General features: G+C 42.8%; 1 protein-coding gene across 1 annotated transcript in view; it reads left to right on the top strand.

The window, feature by feature from the left end:
• The window catches only part of LOC132892045 (coiled-coil domain-containing protein 148-like), a 353,986-nt gene that overhangs the window by 144,063 nt on the left and 185,882 nt on the right, over positions 1-24,041 (top strand). Inside the window, exon 8 of the mRNA XM_060930375.1 lies at positions 4,136-4,323. Within this exon, the coding sequence (XP_060786358.1) occupies positions 4,136-4,323 (188 nt within the window). The remainder of the gene's footprint in view (positions 1-4,135; positions 4,324-24,041) is intronic.

Below are 24,041 nucleotides of genomic sequence, written 5' to 3'. Positions count from 1 at the left end.
CTTTTCCGGTTGAGAACCATGGCCTCGGACTTGGAGGTGCTGATTCTCATCCCAGCCGCTTCACACTCGACTGCAAACCGCCCCAGTGCATGCTGAAGGTCCTGGTTTGAAGACACCAACAGGACAACATCTGCAAAAAGCAGAGATGAAATCCTGTGGTTCCCAAACAGGATTCCTTCCGGCCCCTGGCTGCGCCTAGAAATTCTGTCCATAAAGATTATGAACAGAACCGGTGACAAAGGGCAGCCCTGCCGGAGTCCAACATGCACTGGGAACAGGTCTGACTTACTGCCGGCAATGCGAACCAGACTCCTGCTCCGTTCGTACAGGGACCGGACAGCCATTAGCAAAGAGCCCCGAACCCCATACTCCTGAAGCACCCCCCCACAGAATACCATGACGGACATGGTCGAATGCCTTCTCCAGATCCACAAAGCACATGTGGACCGGTTGGGCAAACTCCCATGAACCCTCGAGCACCCTATGAAGGGTATAGAGCTGGTCCAGTGTTCCGTGACCAGGACGAAAACCACATTGTTCCTCCTGGATCCGAGGTTCGACTATTGGCCGAATTCTCCTCTCCAGTACCCTGGAGTAAACCATCGGTATAACAATGTAAAAAGTAATTAGTTAGATTACTCGTTACTAAAAAAAAATAACGCCGTTATTCCCATCACTGGTCCTAACTCATGCAGATTTTGCATCTCTTCAACAATAGTCTGTATTGTTGAAGCTGGGAGAAGGAGCTGCCCTTGCAATCTTTGATAGAATAAACAAATATTCCTGAGGAAGGCCTCACTGAAATTCTGTGGGAGTTCACTGTTTTCACTAGTCGATGGATCTGGTGAGATTTGGGAAGCATCCTTACATACAGTGCCATGACTGAGACACTGTTTCCATATACATATTATGTTTTCCACAGAACATGCTCTGTGTTTGCGTGACATATGAGCAGGGAAAGATGATTTCTTAGTGAACACATTTTACAACCAATTATAGGACATGATACAGCTCGCCCTTCAACTACATGCTCTTTCAAATGGTGTAGGAGCTCTTTTACAGTATGAAACTGGCACGCACACAGCGAAACGGCGCATTTCAAATCCGTGACAACTGCTCTACTGTGAGAAGGTTCGGGCACATTGTGTATGCGGTAAAAGTGAGCTTTGATAGCGGTATACGTGCAAAATGTTCGCTTCCAGTCAACGCCAACACACTGGAAAACACAACATGGTTCATTTCTATGAATGCGACAGTGCAGAACATAGCCTCTCAATGTTAGCAGTGTTTTGCTAATTGTTTCTGCTCCTCCTCGATATTCCTCTCTGCGATACTGCTCCTCACTACCTCTGCTCCCACAACTCCAAGTCCGTATGCTCCGCACCAATTTCTCCCGCAATAAAGTAGTGTCCAATGACAGAAGAGTTCACAAACAGTGCTGCTCTGTGATTGGTACGTGCAGTTTGAAAAATGCTATGCTAAGCTGCGAAATAGATCTCAGTTCTCAACAAGTTTATATTGATTCTAGACTTCTTCATGTTATACTAGTTACAGCATTTAACCGGAAATCACAACATATGAATTTGTAAAATGCTATAGGCTGCAGTTTATTTCAGTTATTTAAAACAAGCCATATTGTAATTTTAACTGTATTGCGTTGGTTCAAATATTAAAAATTTTCTATGTTTATAATACAGTAACATATAAATTCTACAAGGAAATATGATCCTTTTCACATATACTAAGTGTAAAATTAACAATTATTCATTGTTCTGTTTTTTTTTTTTACAATATATTGCTTTAAATTATACACTGATTCATTGTTTTTCTTGTTACAGATTTTTGATGTCATGATTTTACGGCATCTTAATGTTAATTTCACAGACATTGGTCAGGATTTAATAATCACAGACGTTAAATGTTATTTTTACACTGCTAAAATGTAAAAAAAAAAATAATTTATGTTGTTGTGAAGGATACAACTTTTCTCTGTACAAAATACAAAAATGTGTGTTTTCCACAATAAAATACAATATTATTTGCAATTTTTTTATTTTAAAATTCACAATCATTTTCGGTTTGACATTATACAACATCACAGAGGTAAATAAACACAATCACTGTATTTTGCTTTACAGAATTTTTATGTCGTGATTTCACAGAATTTTACTGTTGATTTTACTGACTTTTTTTTTTTTTAACAGTGTAGGCATCAGGTAAAATTTACTCTGAGTACTGTATTTATTTGACAATTAAAACAAAACTGGAGCGTTTTTCTGAGAGAAAAAGCACAAAATGAATATATCCAAGTGTAAATTACACTGCGAAGAAGTACATATCTTGACATACAGTTGTGGTCAGAAGTTCAGAAGTTTAAATACAGTGACATGAATGCCATCTTGGATATGAATGTCATGGCAATATTTGGGCTTTCAGTCATTTCTTTGAACTGTTCTTTTTCTGTGGCAGAATGATTGTACAGCATACAGCTTTAATTAAAAAAACACACTAGAATTTGGTGCACAAGTTTTAATTTTCTTTGGGTTTTCTGAAATGAACACAGGGACAAAATTATACACATAGTGTCAAAATTATACACATACAGCACACCTAATATTTGGGTAAAATGTCTCTTCGCAAGATTCACCTTGACCAAACATTTTTGTTTACGATGAACAAGCTTCTGGCAGAATTCTGGTTGAATATTTCACGACTCATGGTGGAATTCAATTAATTTTTTTTTTTTCTTGGCATGGACTTGACTTATAAGCACAGTCCCTATATTTTCAAAAGGGTTGAAGTCAGGACTTGTTTTAAGCTTAATGTTAGCCTGCTTTATCCTCCACAACCAGCTCTGATGCGTGTTTGGCTTCATTGTCCTGTTGTAACTCCCAAGTCGTGTTCAAGTTACTAATGGTTTATGCTGAAGAATTCTGAGGTAGTCCTCCTTCTTCATTATTCCATCCACTTTGTGCAATGAACCAGTTCCACTGGCAGCAAAACCACCCCAGAGCATGATGATCCTATCACCACCACCACCAGCTGGTACAGTGTCCACCCAGTGTACATGGTGGTCACTGTGGCCAAACAACTCAATCTTTGTCTCATCTGACCATACAAATTTCCTCCAGAAGGCTTTTTATTTGTCCATGTGGTCAGCTTCAAACTTAAGCTTGAAGGTGTCAATTTTGGAGCAAGGGGGTTATTTATTGGATAGCAGCCTCTGAGTCCATGGTGATCTGAACTGTAGACAGTGATCCATCAGCTTCCAGTTCATGGCAGGGTGGTGCCATCGTGGTTCCCAGGTTGTTCCTGAGCATCCAAACCAATTTCCTTTCAGCTGAGGGTGACAGTTTGGGTTTTCTTGAAGCAAAGTGGCTTGGCAAAGTGACTACACCTCACAATAACTTGGATACAATTGTTTGAACTGATCTTGGAATTTGCAGTTGTTTAGAAATGGCTCCAAGAGACATTCCGGAGTTGTGTACATCTGTGATCCTCTTTCTCAGATCTGCACTGAGCTCCTTGGACTTTCCCATTTTACTGTGTGTTGGCCAATCCAATGAGTGCTGTAAACAAACCCTTTTTATGAAGGCACAGAGAAGCTACCAGCTGTAGTCAGCCATAATCACTGACAGGAAGTTAAGAGACCTCGGCCTTGGCAAGATAAGAGACATTTTGGAATTTTCAGCATCTCTGAATTAATAATCTAAGTGAGTGTATGTAAATTTTTGACCCTGTATGTATAATTTTGACCCTGTGTTCATTTCAGAAAACCAAAAGAAAATTAAAACTTGTGCACCAAATTCTATTTTTTTTTTAATTAAAGCTGTATGCTGTACAATCATTATGCCACAGAAAAAGAACAGTTCAAAGAAATTACTGAAAGCCCAAATATTGCCATGACGTTCATATCCAAGATGACATTCATGTCACTGTATGTAAACTTCTGACCACAACTGTGTATTCCATGGTATATAGCTGCACTGAGTTGTGGAGCTTTGGCACAAATAAAGTTTAAATGATAAGTAAATCACTCCAGGGGTTCAGAAACCTTTGACTGTCAGCACATATATTTCTTAGGTTGATCAGATTTGTCTGCTTCCTTGAACTTATAGTTAGTGTTCTGCTGTAGGAGCGACTGGATGCTGCTGCAGTTGAGGAGTATGTTGGTGTTCTGGAGCAGATACCAGAGGAGATCCTGACCGCACACTGCCCTTACCCTGAGGCCAAAGAATCCATCATCAGGGCCTTCATCAACATGTCAGAAAAATACTCAGAGCGCCTAGAGACAGCACGCAGCAGGTTGCTGAGCCTGGACAGGTGATACACAAACACACATACACACACCATACACACAGAGAAAACTGCACTGAAAATTAAAACGTGGATATATATATATATATATATATATATATATATATATATATATATATATATATATATAATCATATGTGTGTGTAATATATATATATATATATACAGTGCTTGAAAGTTTGTGAACCCTTTAGAATTTTCTATATTTCTGCATAAATATGACCTAAAACATCATCAGATTTTCACACAAGTCCTAAAAGTAGATAAAGAGAACCCAGTTAAACAAATGAGACAAAAATATTATACTTGGTCATTTATTTATTGAGGAAAATGATCCAATATTACATATCTGTGAGTGGCAAAAGTATGTGAACCTTTGCTTTCAGTATCTGGTGTGACCCCCTTGTGCAGCAATAACTGCAGCTAAACGTTTACGGTAACTGTTGATCAGTCCTGCACACCGGCTTGGAGGAATTTTAGCCCGTTCCTCCGTACAGAACAGCTTCAACTCTGGGATGTTGGTGGGTTTCCTCACATGAACTGCTCGCTTCAGGTCCTTCCACAACATTTCGATTGGATTAAGGTCAGGACTTTGACTTGGCCATTCCAAAACATTAACTTTATTCTTCTTTAACCATTCTTTGGTAGAACGACTTGTGTGCTTAGGGTCGTTGTCTTGCTGCATGACCCACCTTCTCTTGAGATTCAGTTCATGGACAGATGTCCTGACATTTTCCTTTAGAATTCGTTGGTATAATTCAGAATTTATTGTTCCATCAATGATGGCAAGCCGTCCTGGCCCAGATGCAGCAAAACAGGCCCAAACCATGATACTACCACCACCATGTTTCACAGATGGGATAAGGTTCTTATGTTGGAATGCAGTGTTTTCCTTTCTCCAAACATAATGCTTCTCATTTAAACCAAGAAGTTCTATTTTGGTGTTATCTGTCCACAAAACATTTTTCCAATAGCCTTCTGGCTTGTCCACGTGATCTTTAGCAAACTGCAGATGAGCAGCAATGTTCTTTTTGGAGAGCAGTGGCTTTCTCCTTGCAGCCCTGCCATGCACACCATTGTTGTTCAGTGTTCTCCTGATGGTGGACTCATGAACATTAACATTAGCCAATGTGAGAGAGGCCTTCAGTTGCTTAGAAGTTATCCTGGGGTCCTTTGTGACCTTGCCGACTATTACACGCCTTGTTCTTGGAGTGATCTTTGTTGGTCGACCACTCCTGGGGAGGGTAACAATGGTCTTGAATTTCTTCCATTTGTACACAATCTGTCTGACTGTGGATTGGTGGAGTCCAAACTCTTTAGAGATGGTTTTGTAACCTTTTCCAGCCTGATGAGCATCAACAACGCTTTTTCTGAGGTCCTCAGAAATCTCCTTTGTTCGTGCCATGATACACTTCCACAAACATGTTGTGAAGATCAGACTTTGATAGATCCCTGTTCTTTAAATAAAACAGGGTGCCCACTCACACCTGATTGTCATCCCATTGATTGAAAACACCTGACTCTAATTTCACCTTCAAATTAACTGCTAATCCTAGAGGTTCACATACTTTTGCCACTCGCAGATATGTAATATTGGATCATTTTCCTCAATAAATAAATGGCCAAGTCTAATATTTTTGTCTCATTTGTTTAACTGGGTTCTCTTTATCTACTTTTAGGACTTGTGTGAAAATCTGATGTTGTTTTAGGTCATATTTATGCAGAAATATAGAAAATTCTAAAGGGTTCACAAACTTTCAAGCACCACTGTATGGACACGAGTGTTTTACTGGGAAATACACCACTCATATTTTTCATACATGCTACATTCGAGACATCGAAATTCAAAACCGGGACATAAATCTATTTTTTCGTGGTCCGGTTTCCATCAAATCGTGCGCTCTGATTGGCTGGCAAGCAGGTCCGTATCCTACGATACAGACCCCAGTTATGGACCCCGGTTACGGACCTCTGCCGACTCGCTTGTTCACAACAACAACAAACATAGTCGCATTTTTTGTCAACATTTATATTTTTTTTATAAGATTTTGTTAGGGTTTTGCTGGGATTCGAACCTGGTTCGTTGGTGTGATAATCCAGCAAACCCCCACTAGGCCACCAGGGGGATGACTCAAATGCAGAGGCGTGAGGCGGAAGTAGAAAAAGAATCAAAAGGTTTATTTAAACTATATACACTATATACAGGGCAAAACAAAAGACAAAAAAAAAAACCAAAGAGTATAATCCAAAAGAAAAGCAAAGTGCAAAAATTCAAAAGCTAAGAAGATCAAAAAACACAGTACAAAGGAAACTGGAGATAAACATAACAGCACAAAGACTCCGTGACAAGAGGACTGAACTCAGGGGTATAAATAGACAAACTAATTAAGGACACAGGTGAAGATAATTAGGCAATTAACACAAACACAAAACACAGGAACAGTGGCGGCCTCTAGAGGCCAAAATAAACACGACATGAAAAGGAAATAACAGCGGCCTCTAGAGGCCAAAACAGTCCTAGTCCTAACAGGACCCCCCCCTCTAGGAGCGTCTCCTGACGTTCCCAGGGCGATCCGGATGGGCCGAATGGAAGTCCCGACATAGTTCTTTATCAAGGACATCCCGAGCAGGAACCCAGCAGCGCTCCTCAGGACCATAGCCCTCCCAGTCCACCAGATATTGCAACCCGCCGCGGACCCGGCGGGAGTCAAGCAGGCGATTCACAGTGAACACAGTCTGCCCCTGGAAGATGCGGGGGGGTGGGGGGTTCCTAGGGGCAGGGGCATACGTAGACGTCAGTACGGGCCGTAACAGGGAAACATGGAAAGTGGGGTTGATCCTCAGAGTCCGGGGCAACTGGAGCCGGTAGGAGACAGGGTTCACCCTGCGCACCACCTTGAAGGGGCCAATGTAGCGAGGAGCAAGCTTGCGGTTCTCCACCCGCAGTGGAAGGTCCTTAGTGGACAGCCAAACACGCTGCCCAGGGCGGAAAGCGTGTGCAGGTCTTCTATGGCGGTTGGCCTGAGTCTGGTTGGTTCTGGAGGTCTGTATGAGGGTCTTCCTGACCTTGCTCCAGGTCTTGCGACACCGTCTCACATATTGGTTGACCGAGGGCACCCCCGCGTCCTCCTCCTGGTCTGGGAACAGAGGTGGCTGGAACCCGAATTGGCACTGGAATGGCGACAGCTTGGTGGCCGATGACTGCAGGGTGTTGTGGGCGTACTCTGCCCATGGCAGCCAGGTGCTCCACGATGTCGGGTTATCCATAGCCAGGCCTCGCAGGGTGGTTTCCAGGTCCTGGTTGAGCCTCTCCGTCTGACCATTGGACTGTGGGTGAAACCCAGAGGAGAGGCTGGCAGTGGCTCCGATGACCTTGCAGAACCCGTGCCACACTCGGGAGGAGAACTGGGGCCCTCGGTCTGAGACGCTGTCCTGTGGAAGACCAAAGACTCGGAAGACATGATTAAACAAAAGTTTCGCAGTTTCAAGAGCAGAGGGGAGTTTGCACAGTGGTATGAAGCGGCAGGCCTTGGAGAATCTGTCAACTAAGACCAAAATGACCGTGTTACCTTGTGACTCAGGGAGACCCGTGATAAAGTCGACTGCCACGTGGGACCAGGGACGCCGGGGAATGGTCAGAGGATGCAGGAGACCCTGGGGACGCTGTCGTGGGTTCTTGGTTCTGGTGCAAACCTCACAGGACAGGACAAATGACCTTACTTCCTTCTCCATGTTAGGCCACCAGAAGCGTCTTTTCAGGAAGTCCAGGGTCCTCCGAGCTCCCGGGTGGGCGGTGAGAGGGGAAGAGTGACCCCACTGGAGAACCTTGGCCCGGGCTTGATGTGGGACGTACAAGAGGCCTGGTGGCCCCGTCCCAGGACCGGGGTCCTGGCGTTGGGCTCGTCGGACAGCCTCCTCAATACCCCAGCGGACAGGGGCCACAATCCGGGACACAGGGATAATAGGCCCGACTTCATTCTCCCTGTTAGTGGCAGAGAACAGTCTGGACAGTGCGTCAGGTTTGGTGTTCTTGGAGCCGGGGCGGTATGAGAGGGTGAAGTCAAACCGACTGAAAAACAGGGCCCACCTAGCCTGTCGAGGGTTCAGTCTCTTGGCTTGCTGGAGGTACTCCAGGTTCTTGTGGTCAGTCCAAACCAGGAATGGATGTTGTGCTCCCTCCAGCCAGTGCCTCCACTCCTCAAGGGCCAGTTTGACCGCTAGCAGTTCTCGATCCCCCACATCGTACCGGGACTCAGCAGGACTCAGGCGGTGGGAGAAGTAAGCGCAGGGGTGCAGCTTTCCTTCCGAACGTTGAGAGAGCACCGCGCCGACACCACTGTCCGAGGCGTCCACCTCCACGATGAATGGTTGGGAGGTGTCCGGGAGAACCAGAATGGGTGCCGTGCAGAAGCGGTCCTTGAGGTCTTTGAACGCCTTTTCTGCCTGAGGAGACCAGCCATAAGATCCACCTGTCCCTTTGGTGAGGTCTGACATGGGTGCTGCCACAGAACTGAAGTTCCTGATGAACTTGCGGTAGAAGTTAGCGAATCCTAAGAACCGCTGAACCTCCTTAACGGACTTGGGAGTAGGCCAATCCCGGACGGCCAGGGTCTTGGCAGGGTCCATTTGGAGTTGGCCTGTCCGTACAATAAATCCCAGAAAGGAGACCTCGGGAACATGAAATTCGCATTTCTGGGCCTTGGCGAACAGATTGTTCTGTAGCAGCCTCTGGAGAACCTGGCGGACATGGTGGCGGTGCTCCTGCACGGTCTTGGAAAAGATAAGGATGTCGTCGAGGTAGACAAAAACGTATAGGTTAATCATGTCCCTTAAGACGTCGTTGATTAGGGCCTGAAAAACAGCTGGTGCGTTGGTGAGTCCGAAGGGCATCACCTGGTATTCGTAGTGCCCAGACGGGGTGTTAAAGGCAGTCTTCCACTCGTCTCCCTGTCGGATACGGATGAGGTGGTATGCGTTCCGTAGGTCCAACTTGGTGAAGACGGTGGCGCCTTGGAGCAGGTCGAAAGCTGTGGACATCAGCGGAAGGGGATATCGGTTGCGCACAGTGATCTTATTCAGGCCCCTGTAATCAATACATGGTCGGAGCCCCCCATCCTTCTTGCCAACAAAGAAGAAGCCGGCTCCAGCAGGTGAAGTGGAGGGTCGAATAAACCCAGAGACCAGGGCATCTTTGAGGTATTCCTCCATGGCCTTGCGTTCTGGCTGAGAGAGTGAAAACAGTCTGCCACGAGGAGGGGTAGTCCCAGGGAGCAAGTCGATGGCACAGTCGTAGGCCCGGTGCGGAGGAAGAACGGCGGCCCTGCTCTTGCTGAATACCTCCTTGAGATCCCAGTACTCTGTGGGAACTTGAGATAACTCGGTGAGATCAGGGGGCTCGGCAGGAGACACAGGAGAGCTAGAGAGCAGACAAGAGGCATGGCATGCAGGGCCCCATTCCACAACCTGGCTTGTTACCCAGTCTATGCGAGGGTTGTGGCGAGTAAGCCAAGGAAGGCCTAGAATAACTGGGAACTCAGGTGAAGGAATCAGGTGCAGGGATATTTCTTCCTTGTGACCTTGAGACTGGAGGAAAACTGGAGAAGTAACTTGGGTGACTCTTCCATCACCTAACGCTTGGCCATCGAGGGCAGACACAGACAGTGGGACTTCAAGAGGTGCAGTCGGAATATTGATGCTTTGGGCGAAGTGAATATCCATAAAGTTCCCAGCCGCCCCTGAGTCTATCAAAGCTTGACAAGAGTGGACAGACTCACCCCAGGAGATGGAGACCGGGATGTAGATTCCTTGGCCAGGGAGTCCGGGAGAGAGGGTAGGCCCCGTCACAACCCTCCCTCGGCTGGACGGGGCGGTCCTTTTCCCAAGAGTTCGGGACATGATGCTCGGAAGTGACCAGGCTTGCCACAGTAGATGCAGCACTTGTCCCTCCTTCTGCGCTCCCTCTCAGATGCGGAGAGGCGAGTACGACCCACTTGCATGGGTTCTGGACAGTCACTGAAGGAGGTAGACGGTCTCCAGGTAGAGGTAGGGAGGCTGGGGGGGCTCAAGGCTTGGTGGCGTTCTCTCATCCTGTTGTCCAGACGAATAGCATGTGAGATGAGGGTTTCGAGGTCACTTGGGCATCCAATAGAGGCCAGACCGTCCTTGATGGGGTCAGACAGACCATGGTGGAAGGCTGACACCAGGGCAGTCTCGTTCCATCCACTTACTGCTGCGAGTGTTCGGAACGAGATGGCGTAATCTGCGACGCTTCCTCCTTGCCGGATGGACATGAGCTTTCGGGCTGCGTCGGTACTGATGTCTGCCTGATCGAAGACCCGAAGCATCTCTTCAGAAAACAGCTGGAAATCAAAGCACTCAGGTCCCTGTCTTTGCCAGATAGCAGTAGCCCAGGCTCGCGCCTTACCAGCTAATAAGGTGATCACAAAGGCAATCTTGCGGCGATCCGTAGTGTAGGTGGTAGGCTGAAGCTCAAAGGTGAGTTGACACTGGGTAAGGAACTCTCGGCACTCACTGTGCTTGCCGTCATACCTCTGTGGTGCAGGAAGGCTGGGTTCGCGAGGTGAAGAAGGCAGCATTGCAGGAGGCACTGGAGCAGGAGTGGGAACTGGATCAGGAGCAGGAACTGGATCAGGAGCAGGAGATGCAGGCAGAGATGTCAGCTGTGCCAGGGTTTTCCCAATTTGCTGAAGCAGTTCCTCGTGGCGAGCGAGGGCCTCACGTTGGCTGGTGAGCGTACGTCCATGAGCGTCCATGGTCGCTCCGAAGCGTGTCAAAGCTGCCATAATTCCCTGAAGGTTGGCCGGGTAGACAGTTGAAGCAGCCTCTGCTGAGTCGGTCATGACGGAGTCTTTCTGTTAGGGTTTTGCTGGGATTCGAACCTGGTTCGTTGGTGTGATAATCCAGCAAACCCCCACTAGGCCACCAGGGGGATGACTCAAATGCAGAGGCGTGAGGCGGAAGTAGAAAAAGAATCAAAAGGTTTATTTAAACTATATACACTATATACAGGGCAAAACAAAAGACAAAAAAAAAACCAAAGAGTATAATCCAAAAGAAAAGCAAAGTGCAAAAATTCAAAAGCTAAGAAGATCAAAAAACACAGTACAAAGGAAACTGGAGATAAACATAACAGCACAAAGACTCCGTGACAAGAGGACTGAACTCAGGGGTATAAATAGACAAACTAATTAAGGACACAGGTGAAGATAATTAGGCAATTAACACAAACACAAAACACAGGAACAGTGGCGGCCTCTAGAGGCCAAAATAAACACGACATGAAAAGGAAATAACAGCGGCCTCTAGAGGCCAAAACAGTCCTAGTCCTAACAGATTTATTTATAAGATTATCAAAAATATTATAAATTGTTGTGAGCATTTCTCAGGAGAATAGCATTAATTTTACAGCATGGATAGCGATAATGACAGTGTTCACAGTGAAAGCGAGTTTTACTGCCCTGAGGAAGAAGAAATAAAACATTTCAGGAGAAAGCTAAAAACCTCTAACTGTTGCTAACGCCGAGCAAAAACATGGCTGAATCCTGAATGACTCAGTTTTGTATAAATAGGGGACTACATAGGCGGCAAAATGTAGTTTTTTTCCTGCCATGGAAGTGCACTTGTATACCGAGGAGGAAGCCATTTGCATTACAGCTGTGAATGAGGATTCAAAATGGCGGCTCGGCTCGGTTTTCCCGTTCGGGCGCTCTCGTTTTCTGTTAGAATTTGGTAAAGAAAAAAATCAATATATTATTTACCAGCTTAAGGTCGGTCCGTATGGTGAAATACCGTGACCTCTGCCTTGAATACTGACCTCGGCCCAGAGGGCCTCGCTCAGTACTTTCAAGACCTCGGTCACGGTATTTCACCATACGGACCTCCCAGCTGGTAAATAACTATATGTGTCACTTGTGAGGAAATTGATGAAATATTCTGATAATTTTGGGTTCTTTTTGTTTGTGAATGTGTCAGTATAATAAAAAGAAAATCACACATTGGCTTGAAGATATGAAAATCTTCTCAGGTTGAAAAACTTGTATTTTTCAGGCAAAATACATCGCAGATCTGAGTGACATATTTAAATAATATTGGCTGGCATTGAGTGGTATATCAGATATATTCCATTCAGCTAGCATGATATTGAACGAGTCGAAGATGAGTAGCTGAATGGAATTTATCTGATATACCATGAAAAAAGGCAGCCAATATTACTATTATTATTATTATACATACTCTCTTCATATCAGCATTCTCAAAGGCCAGTGCTAGCTTATCCACGAGTTAGTGCAGCAGTGAAGTCACCTTCCAGCCGGTGTAGCAGTCACGTTGTTACAGTTCACTGCACAACAATAAGGCATGGTTTTTCTTTGGAAATTCCTGAACGCACGTCTGTAATCAAGCTGAACGGCAATGAAAATACACGGAAGTGGACTCAACTCAAGCGGTTTGTTTGGCTTAAATGACGTCATGCGCCGAGTGGTCACGGAAATAGCCGACAGAAATTCACCACAATCCGCGCTAACTTATTTTAATTATTACTTATTAACAATACTTCTTGGGACCAGAAGAAAATTACAGAGGTTTTTTTTTTTATTAACATATAAAGTTTCAAATGTGCATAAACTGAAAACCGTTGCCTATGAGCTTTAAATGTTTCAGATCATCAAACAAATTTAAATATTAGACAAATATCACAAGTAAAAACAAAATGCATTTTTTAAATGAAGGGTTTTATTATTAAGGGAAAAAAAATCCAAACCTACATGACCCTGTGTGAAAAAGTGATTGGCCCCTAAACCTAATAACTGGTTGGGCCACTCTTAGCAGCAATAACTGCAATCAAGCGTTTGCAATAACTGGCAATGAGTCTTTTACAGCGCTGTGTAGGAATTTTGGCCCAGTCATCTTTGCAGAATTGTTGTAATTCAGCCACATTGGAAGGTTTTCGAGCACAAACCGCCTTTTTAAGGTCATGCCACAGCATCTCAATCAGATTCAGGTGAGGACTTTGACTCGGCCACTCCAAAGTCTTCATTTTGTTTCTCTTAAGCCGTTCAGAGGTGGACTTGCTGGTGTGTTTCGGATCATTGTCCTGCTGCAGAACCCAAGTGCGCTTCAGCTCGAGGTCACGAACAGATGGCCGGACATTCTCCTTCAGGATTTTTTGGTAGACAGCAGAATTCATGGTTCCATTTACCACAGCAAGTCTTCCAGGTCCTGAAGCAGCAAAACAGCCCCAGACCATCACACTACCACCGCCATATTTTACTGTTGGTATGATGTTCCTTTTCTGAAATGCTGTGTTACTTTTACGCCAGATGTAACGGGACATACACCTTCCAAAAAGTTCAACTTTTGTCTCGTCAGTCCACAGAGTATTTTCCCAAAAGTCTTGGGGATCATCAAGATGTTTTCTGGCAAAACTGAGACGAGCTTTTATGTTCTTTTTGCTCAGCAGTGGTTTTCGTCTTGGAACTCTGCCATGCAGGCCATTTTTGCCCAGTCTCTTTCTTATGGTGGAGTCATGAACACTGACCTTAACTGAGGCAAGTGAGGCCTGCAGTTCTTTGGATGTTGTTGTGGGGTCTTTTGTGACCTCTTGGATGAGTCGTCGCTGCGCTCTTGGGGTAATTTTGGTCGGCCGGCCACTCCTGGGAAGGTTCACCACTGTTCTATGTTGTCGCCATTTGTGGATAACGGCTCTCACTGTGGTTCGCTGGAGTCCCAAAGCTTTAGAAATGGCTTTATAACCTTTTCCAGACTGATAGATCTCAATTACTTTGTTTCTCATTTGTTCCTGAATTTCTTTGGATCGCAGCATGATGTCTAGCTTTTGAGGATCTTTTGGTCTACTTCACTTTGTCAGGCAGGTCCTATTTAAGTGATTTCTTGATTGAGAACAGGTATTTTAACGGGGGGGGGGGGGGGGGGGGGGGAATCACTTTTTCACACAGGGTCATGTAGGTTTGGATTTTTTTTCCCCTTAATAATAAAAACCTTCATTTAAAAAATGCATTTTGTGTTTACTTGTGTAATCTTTGTGTAATATTTAAATTTGTTTGACGATCTGAAACATTTAAGTGTGACAAACATGCAAAAAAATAAGAAATCAGGAAGGGGGCAAACACTTTTTCACACCACTGTATAATTAATTTTTTGCAGCCTTCCGGGTGTTCAGTGTGTCTTCGGTTTCAGTTTTCAGTTTATTTATTTAGTGCTTAATTATAGCATAGCTAATCCTAGCAGTAGCACTGGATTAGCCTCGTCTTGTCTTTTTCCCGGCCGACAAAGAAATGACTCTGTGCATGCTGAGCAGAAAAGTTTTGTCATTGGCTCTTCACATGAGCTCTGATGTGTGATGTCGTGTTGTCTTGCCAACGTGCAATATTATAACAATATTGCACGCTCATGCTCCATTGGGGAGAGTGGCGTAATACATGGAGGATAAGCGATATGATAACAATATTAAAGAATATAAAGAACATTACACAGTGGTGCCAAAATCTGAAGTTTATCTTCTTGTGTTGAAAATATTTTCACTCATTCGCTTCGCTTACTTATGAATATGTTCACCACTCGAAGATAAACTTCATATCTTCATACAATATATATATATATATATATATATATATATATATATATATATATATATATATATATATGTGTGTGTGTGTGTGTGTGTGTGTGTGTGTGTGTGTGAATTTCAGTAAAGCTGCTTTGTGACTATGCAGCAGAAACACCACAATCTGACACAAGCTCACCCTTTCCCCCGGTAAACTGTCACTGTATGATCTGAATTTGCATATTAGAACATGATTGGCTCTTATATTTTTGATGCATTCACACTTTCCTGCCACATATTTAATACTCGAGCGGCGGCTACAATTATCGACACCTTAACGATCATTTGGCCGTTTCAAAAGTAGAAAAGACTTTCAATACATTAATTGTGCATGAATAATTACTTAAACTTCCACTAGGAAAAAAATGAGTTGATTCCCGATTACTTAGCGTATCAGATCACGTGACACCGTTCCACAGTTATCGACGCCTTTGTCCACAGTTATCGACACCATTCCACAATTATTGACACCCAGATGATTATTTATTAAAAAAAAAAAAAAAAATCGGTATATGGTATTAAGTTACCAAAACAGTTTTTATTTAAAATTTGTTTTACACAGACTTATATTCAGTACAAAATATATTTTATATAAATATATGGCTGTTGGTGTTTACGTAAATGAGGAAGTAATTCTAGTGTTTGTAAACAAATGAACTGATAATGTTTGACCTGCGTCAGAAAATCTTTTTGTTCCACTTTCTAAGTATTTTCGTAGATCACATTTTGTTCATCATTCGTTGTTGTTTGTATTAATTTCTAGTTTTGTCGTTTACCAATAAATGTCAACAGGTGATTGAGATCGTAACCACATGACAATCCACATCAAAGGTTGCATGTCATTCCTCCAACCAAAATATAAAATGTCTACTGATATTGTAATATGTGGTCGATATTTACAACAAACTGCAAAAAATAATATTTTCTGAATGGAATAGAAAAATCTGAATATTTCAAGCATGTCATTTTTTATATGTTAGGAATTTAATTCTGCTCTAATTATATTTATTACAATCAGATTCTAAATGCTCGATAAACATTCTGTTATGAATCAGAAAAAAATATTATAAATCAGCAGTTTTATTTTTTTAAAGTACTTCATCTACTTCAACAATGTTACACAAAGATCGATCCATAACAGTTGTAAATGTCCCTTAATCCCACAGGGTGTTGATAATGATGGACACCGGTGAAAGTGATCACTATTATCGACACCTCACGTGACTCTCAAACGCGCATTTAGGCTACGTTCACACTGCAGGCTGAAATGACTCAAATCCGATCTTTTCGCCCATATGTGACCTGTATCCGATCTTTTATTGACAATATGAACGACACAGATCCGATTTTTTCAAATCCGACCCAGGCCGTTTGGATATGTGGTCCTAATTCCGATCCCTATCCGCTCTTTTCATATGCGACTTCAGTCTGAACCGCCAGGTCGCATTCATCCGACTTACACGTCATCAACAAGCCACAAACGTCACTATTCTGCGCTGAAGTAGGCGGCGGGTCTCTCAAAAAAAGTTACAACAATATGGCGCATAATCACGGGCGCAGATAGAGGGTGGGACGGGTGGGATTCGTCCCACCCAGATTTCAATTCACTTCGTTCGGTCCCCCCCACTTATAGGGAGGAAAAAACGTCTATACTGTCTTTCTTTGCATAAGGCAAACCTCACGGAAAAATCAAAAGACTAATTACCATTCGGTTTATTGAGGTGCACAGTAGTACATACATAGTTGCAACAACTCACATAAAACAAAACAAAGACTGATATTCGGTTGGTTGAGCTGCGCAGACTGCACAGGTTGCGAGCTCGGTTGCTATGATAACCCACAACAAGTTTGACAGGCATATCGGGGTTGGGGTTCGTTTGCTGGCAGCTTTGTCCCCCCCAGTTCAAAAAACGTATCTGCACCCCTGCGCATGACATCAATGCGAGGGACGCTTTGGGCTGTGAAGGTTCTGAATCTTCTCAATGGAAGGACGCAGAGGTTAGGGAGCTGATTTCCATTTGGGGGGATGCAGCTATTCAAGCTAGATTGGATGGGTCATACCGCAACCGGGCGGTTTTACTTCCGTAAACACTGGCCATGCTCACTGCGTGTGACGTCGTCGTATCCTGCAATGCGCATTTGGAACACTTTTAGGTCGCTTTTCGTTCATACTGAGGATCACATACAAGTCGCATATATTTGTTAATGTGAACGACCTCACAAAAAAATCGGATTTCACAAAAAAATCGGAATTGAGCATTAAGCCTTGCAGTGTGAACGTAGCGTTAGATACAAAACGGCGGCTGTCAAATGAAAGAGTAAGAAACAAAGTAGGTTTCGACGAGGAGATCATGAAATATCGGTGAATTTGATCAGTAAAAACATGTCCATGATCTTTCCGCCGTGCTCACCTGCGATGATAACGTCTGGGTTTTCCGAAAAATTCCTGATCGTGCTAAAAAAATTCCATCTCAGGTAACGAGCTGTGTCATCAGACGACAAGATCAAAGGGTGAGGCGGGTCTTCCGGTTGATTAATTAACCAATAATAACTGTTGGAACTGAAACTCACTTTTTGTAAAATTTGCTTTTGATTGGTAAATCTGGAAAGGTGTCCATAATTATGGACTGTTGATAATTGTCGCCGCCGCCGCTTGAGTTCAGTTTCTGCTTAATTAAGCTGTTTCTTATAAGAATTACTTTAACCAGTCAGTTAAAGTCATGACTGGATAAAACGATTTGAACTGGAGGTTAGGGATTTAAGACAGCTCGATGAATCATGACGCAGTCTATTTGCCGAGTATACTGACACAGAAAGAAATCTGGTCTCGATGCTGATGTCGTATCAAATCCTGGCTGTTCATGGAGACATGGAGAACAGAATGAAATAAAACTGAACTATGTCAAAAAGTACAAATAAAATGAGATTCAAATGAATACGAATGAGAGCAGATATGTAAAATATATATATATATATATATATATATATATATTTCAATGATTGTATCAGACGTATGTGGTGGAAATTCATTCATTCATTCATTCATTATCTCTAGCCGCTTTATCCTTCTACAGGGTCGCAGGCAAGCTGGAGCCTATCCCAGCTGACTACGGGCGAAAGGCGGGGTACACCCTGGACAAGTCGCCAGGTCATCACAGGGCTGACACATAGACACAGACAACCATTCACACTCACATTCACACCTACGGTCAATTTAGAGTCACCAGTTAACCTAACCTGCATGTCTTTGGACTGTGGGGGAAACCGGAGCACCCGGAGGAAACCCACGCGGACACGGGGAGAACATGCAAACTCCACACAGAAAGGCCCTCGCCAGCCCCGGGGCTCGAACCCAGACCTTCTTGCTGTGAGGCGACAGCGCTAACCACTACACCACCGTGCCGCCGTGGTGGAAATTCACTTGTAAAATGAGAAATCATTACCAAACACTTGAATATGCTCAAGTAAATATTTTATTCAGTCATCAACTGGTCATGAACCTGGATAACCACTGTTACGAACCGTACCTTACCTCAGAGTGCGACGAGGGTTGAGACAGAAGACTGGAGCATGTATGGCTACATTCATGGATTATTCATTTCATCATTAGTTTTATTCGTTTAGTAAAGAACAAGGAAATCAACATCCTACTGGATGAGAAAGTACACTGATCATATTACATGGATCATATTTTAACCTAACCTCTACCTCCTGTCTTCCCCACCATCATCATCATCTTCTCATCACATATCCCAGTGTTATCTCATCCATTTCAGTTCTCTTTTTCTTTTATGACCTCTTGTTTTTGCCTTTCTGAGCTGATTCTCCAAACAGTCGGTACGTTCTCCAAAAATATACACGCAAGGACGTTTTTATTTTTTATTTTTTAAGAATTATTATTATTATTATTATTATTGCATTTTTCACAAATTGCTCCTCCTGTTATTTCGCCGGTTTGTTTACATTCTAAGCGGAAATCATTTTGTCAGATGTTTTGGATCAAGTTTTTATTTATCGAATTTGCAAAAAATAAAAATAAAAACGCTCCGTTTCTCAAAATGCAGGGAATGTGGAGAGAATGAAACAGTTATTCCATTCAATCACGATGTTCATGGCTTATAGCGAACTTGGTGCTACGTGCCTCATCGGCTATCAGCTCATGTACGACTCGATTTTGTGGAATAACTGTTTATTATTTTTTTCACTGTCCAAATCCTGCGCTCTGATTGGCTAGCGAGCGGGTCCGTATCCTATGGTACGGACCCCGGATACGGACCCCGGTTACGGACCTCTGGCGACTCACTCGTTCGCAACAACAACAAACATAGTAGCATTTTTTTGTCAACATTTATGTTTTTTAATAAGATTTATTTATAAGATTATCAAAAATCTTATAAATTTTTGCCAGCATTTCTCAGGAGAATAGCATTAATTTTACATCATGGATAGCGATAACGACAGTGTTCACAGCAAAAGCGAGTTTTACTACCCTGAGGAAGAAGAAATAAAAGAAAACATTTCAGGAGAAAGCTAAAAACCTGTAACTGTTGCTAACGCCGAGCAAAAACATGGCTGAATCCTGAATGACTCAGTTTTGTATAAATAGGGGACTACATAGGTGGCAACATGTAGTTTTTTTTTCCTGCCATGGAAGTGCACTTGTATACCGAGGAGGAAGCAATTTGCATTACAGCCATGAATAAGGATTCAAAATAGCATTAATTTTACAGCATGGATAGCGATAACGACAGCGAAAGTGAGTTTTACTACCCTGAGGAAGAAGAAATAAAAGAAAACATTTCAGAAGAAAGCTAAAAACTTCTAACTTGCTAACGCCGAGCAAAAACATGGCTGAATCCTGAATGACTCAATTTTGTATAAATAGGGGACTACATAGGTGGCAAAATGTAGTTTTTTTCCTGCCATGGAAGTGCACTTGTATACCGAGGAGGAAGCCATTTGCATTACAGCCGTGAATGAGGATTCAAAATGGCAGCTCGGCTCGGTTTTCCCTTTCGGGCGCTCTCGTTTTCTGTTCGAATTTGGTAAAGAAAAAAATGAATATATTATTTACCAGCTTAAGGTCGGTCCGTATGGTGAAATACCGTGACCTCGGCCTTGAATACTGACCTCGGCCCAGAGGGCCTCGCTCAGTACTTTCAAGACCTCGGTCACGGTATTTCACCATACGCACCTCCCAGCTGTTAAATAATATATATTTTCTGAGAGTTTGAGCAGATGAACAGTGAAAACTGTGCAGGTTTATATGAGGGACAGTGGACAAGTAATGTGTCAAAGAATTATATTGAAATTCTGCCGTGTCATGTTTTTGACTATTCATTGCATTCCCACCCCAGTCTGTTGTATCATCAGAATCATATATTTTCATTTCATTTTATCTGCAGTAATCAGCAAACCTTGGGTCAATTGGACGACTTGGCCTGTTTTTTATGTGTGTGTATATATATATATGAGTAGTATGAGTATTGACAAGATTGTTTTTGTTATTTCTGGGCGTACATTTTCAGAAAACTAGGAAACAGGTTTCATGTGGAACATGTCTGAACACATTTGATTTCGCTTATGAACATGTGAGCAAGTTTGAATATGCTTTGGTGGCAAAATTAATTAATGCCATATACTGAGTAAAGAATTAATGATGCAGCATCTTTACCGAGCGCAAACCGCCATGTGTTTTCCACAGATGTCATATCCGCTAGAGCGCCCAGCGTTCTGCAGCATTTCTGTTCTGGCTTGACCCAAATTTATAGAACCCAAAGGAACCACTTAAGAAAAAAAAAACAACTCTCCATGCACAAGCTGCCACAATCTCATTAGGAATACCACTCCTGAAATTACTACCAACAAATAACAGCTAGTAGAAAATACCGTACCTATGGGAACGGGTCTCATTTGCATAATGCACCACCCGCTAACTGAAACATGTTTATTATTAGCAGTGATAGCACTTCTGGGTGAAGGACTGCTGTGAGAACTGCTTATGTGCAAGTGTGCAAACACCATCGCCTCCGGGGCGCCTCAAAATCGTAAATTCTCAGCTTCTCAAGTCTGTATTTGTATATCACACAGAATTGAAGCGATCGCAGTCATCACGCCTTTCGACCAGACTCATTACATCACATAGAAGAATGACACATGACACACGAAGCCCGCTTTGTCGTTATTATATTTGCAGAAGTCATAATATTGCTGCTATAGTTCATGTAATAGTGCCATATTCTGATCCTCGTGTCATCCGCAGCACACTCACCCCCGCAGTGACGGCTAATTAACGTGCCTGACCGCCATATCGGCTCTCCCTTAGCTCATTAAGCCCAATTAAAAGCTTAGAAGAGCTTTCAGGGCTTTAAAATGGCATCCAGATCACAAGAGCAGTCTGTGCAATGAATCTCTACAGGGCCTGATAACACATATGTGCACGTGCACACACACACGATTACACAGCATGCATGCCAAAGAAGCAAACAAACACACAGATTGATTCCTCAACGCATAAGGCAATACGACATTAAGAGTCTGAAAAGATGAAGAGAAAAAAGCAGGATCTGGAATTAGGTTGTTGTTTTTTTTCCCCCCCTCCATTTTGCTCTAAGTGAGTAATTTCACTTCCTGCTCAGAAATTTTACTTTCCACTTCTGAAATCACATGGATAATATAATATAATTATACACCGACTCTCATTATCACTCTAATAAGTCATTTCTGTTATTCGTGACATCATGGAGGTTTATCTTTTTTGGAAAATGCAGCCACATGGTGTGTAATTAGCGCCGACGCACTGACACATTACCGCGTTCATTCGTCACTGCCTGTGGTTCATCCCGGCTGTAGCGTCGCATTTGGTGCAGAGGCAGAACAAGCAGGGATCTCTGAACACGTTTTTAATTCAACCTTCGGATAAGTGCCTGTGAAGTATTGAATTTGATCAACCCTGAATGGAAATTACTTTAGGTGATATTGTGGCATGTCAAACTCTGGAGTTTTTATTAAAAAGTTGATATTAAATTGTTATGAAAAAGCGCTGCCAGGAGTTTAAGTGTATTTGCCGGGTGGTGGGTGTTTAAAATACATTAACCTGATAATGGATATGGTTTGTGAGCAAACTCTGCGGAATGAGGAGATGATATTAAAGGGGTCAGGTTTGAAGAGTGAATACAAGTGAAATTAGAAACATGAGCCGAAACCGTATGATCGACAGTATTTTTATGACGTCTAAGTTTTAGACAAATGCAATATTCCTTTCCTGTGAAGAGTCGTGTTATATTTATACAAGTATGACATGACATCCTCAAGAACAAGAAGCACTGGTTATTTGATTGTCAAGCTGTCAAACTGCATCTGACGCAAACATGCTCATACTGGATATCTAACAATAGGTAGAAAGAGACCAGGCATTATAAATGTATTGTTTGAGAGCAGTGGGTGGTACACCAGCATACACCGATCAGTCATAAAATTAAAAGCGCTGTCATAAACTGCTGAAAAAGTGAACGCTGGCTAAAACAGAGGTTTCAGCATGAACTTTTTCAGAAGTTTGTGCTACAGTAGCTCTTCTTCTGTCGGATTGGACTAGAGACAATGATTTTCCGCTTTGTAATTCAGTATCCTTCCGTTTCAGTTTTACTAAATTCCATTTATTATTACCATCCTATTCGGTTTTTAGCCGTGTTGAATTTAGTTCGTTTGGTCCACGGCAGGCGTCGCTTATCCGCGCGATCTTCACGAGACTTGTGCGAGACTTTGAAACGTCAAGTGTCCGCCAGGTGTCAGTGCCGCCATTTTGAAAACTGTTTTCCAAACGAAGTATTGCACAAAAACGAGTTTAAATGACGATTACTGCCTACTTTTTTCAAACTTTCCTGATTGCTATCAAAACAAACAACACTTCCGGCTTGATTACATCAGCATTCGAAAGAGGGCGTGCGTGTCTTTTGACAACCTGTGTCCGAAATCACTCCCTACTCACTATAAACGGCACTATATAGTGAGGACGCCATTTTGTAGTGCTGTCCAAAACCTTAGTGACGATTATTTACACCCTATATAGTAGGGTGCATCAGTTGCCCCCTAAAAATGAAAAGTTCCTCTGATCATGATGCATTTTTGTTTTTATGTTCCTTTTGGTAAGAAAACACACTGGGTGAAATATTTTGACAAAATTCAAAAGTTTAATGGTGGCACCAGGAGCTCAAAGTTATGGAAAAAGCTGCTATTTTATGACTTTTATGACAAAATTTCGATCACTTTTCATGAAACATTATGGCACCTTATAGAGTATACCAAATATCTTAGATACTGTAGACAGTATATCTAGAATGTCTAAAAATATTTGGAGGTTTATTTTAGGGTGTCACTAGCATTATCTATCAATGTTATAACCCTGGTTTTAAGCTTGCCGCCTATGCGTATGCTAGCCCCTATTAAAGTTATAATGATGCTGGATTACCTGTTTTCAAGACAACTGAAGATACAAGTGAAATGTTAAGAAGCAAATTCTTAATGTCTATTTCCTATGTGGCCGTCTCAGATTTGGAACCATGACTCTGCCTTTTGCTACAACTTGCACAATGTTCTGGAATCTTTCTTCTATTGTGGCAGAACCAACTTTCTCATGCGCTAGTTTAACCCCACGCTCTGCCACATCATTTGTCACAGTGAAGTTTGTGAGTGTTGCCTTTATCCTCTGGTAAGATGCCAAGCCATCCCATTGTGACACTGGTGTTGAGAGCAGATGATCATCAAAATATATCAAAAGCTGCAAAGAACAGCCACGAGTCTTCACCTATGAAGTTTTCCAGTTTGAGGGCCACAAGAAATCAATAAATGGAGTCCAACATTGTGATTCAAACCTTACGCGAAAATATAAAATAAGCGTTTTTTTTTGGCAAAAAATGAACCTCATGGTGCCACCATTAGACTTTTGAATATGGTCAAAAAATTTTACAGGATGTCTTTATTGGTGAAAAGGAACACCCGAACAAAAATGCATCAGATTTTATGAAAGTGAGGCCAACTGATGCACCCTACTATATAGTGAACTCAAAGTATCCCACAATGCATC

The sequence above is a fragment of the Neoarius graeffei genome, chromosome 9, assembly GCF_027579695.1.
Source record: "Neoarius graeffei isolate fNeoGra1 chromosome 9, fNeoGra1.pri, whole genome shotgun sequence".
NCBI lineage: Eukaryota > Metazoa > Chordata > Actinopteri > Siluriformes > Ariidae > Neoarius > Neoarius graeffei.
This window is presented reverse-complemented; position numbering and strand designations above follow the sequence as displayed.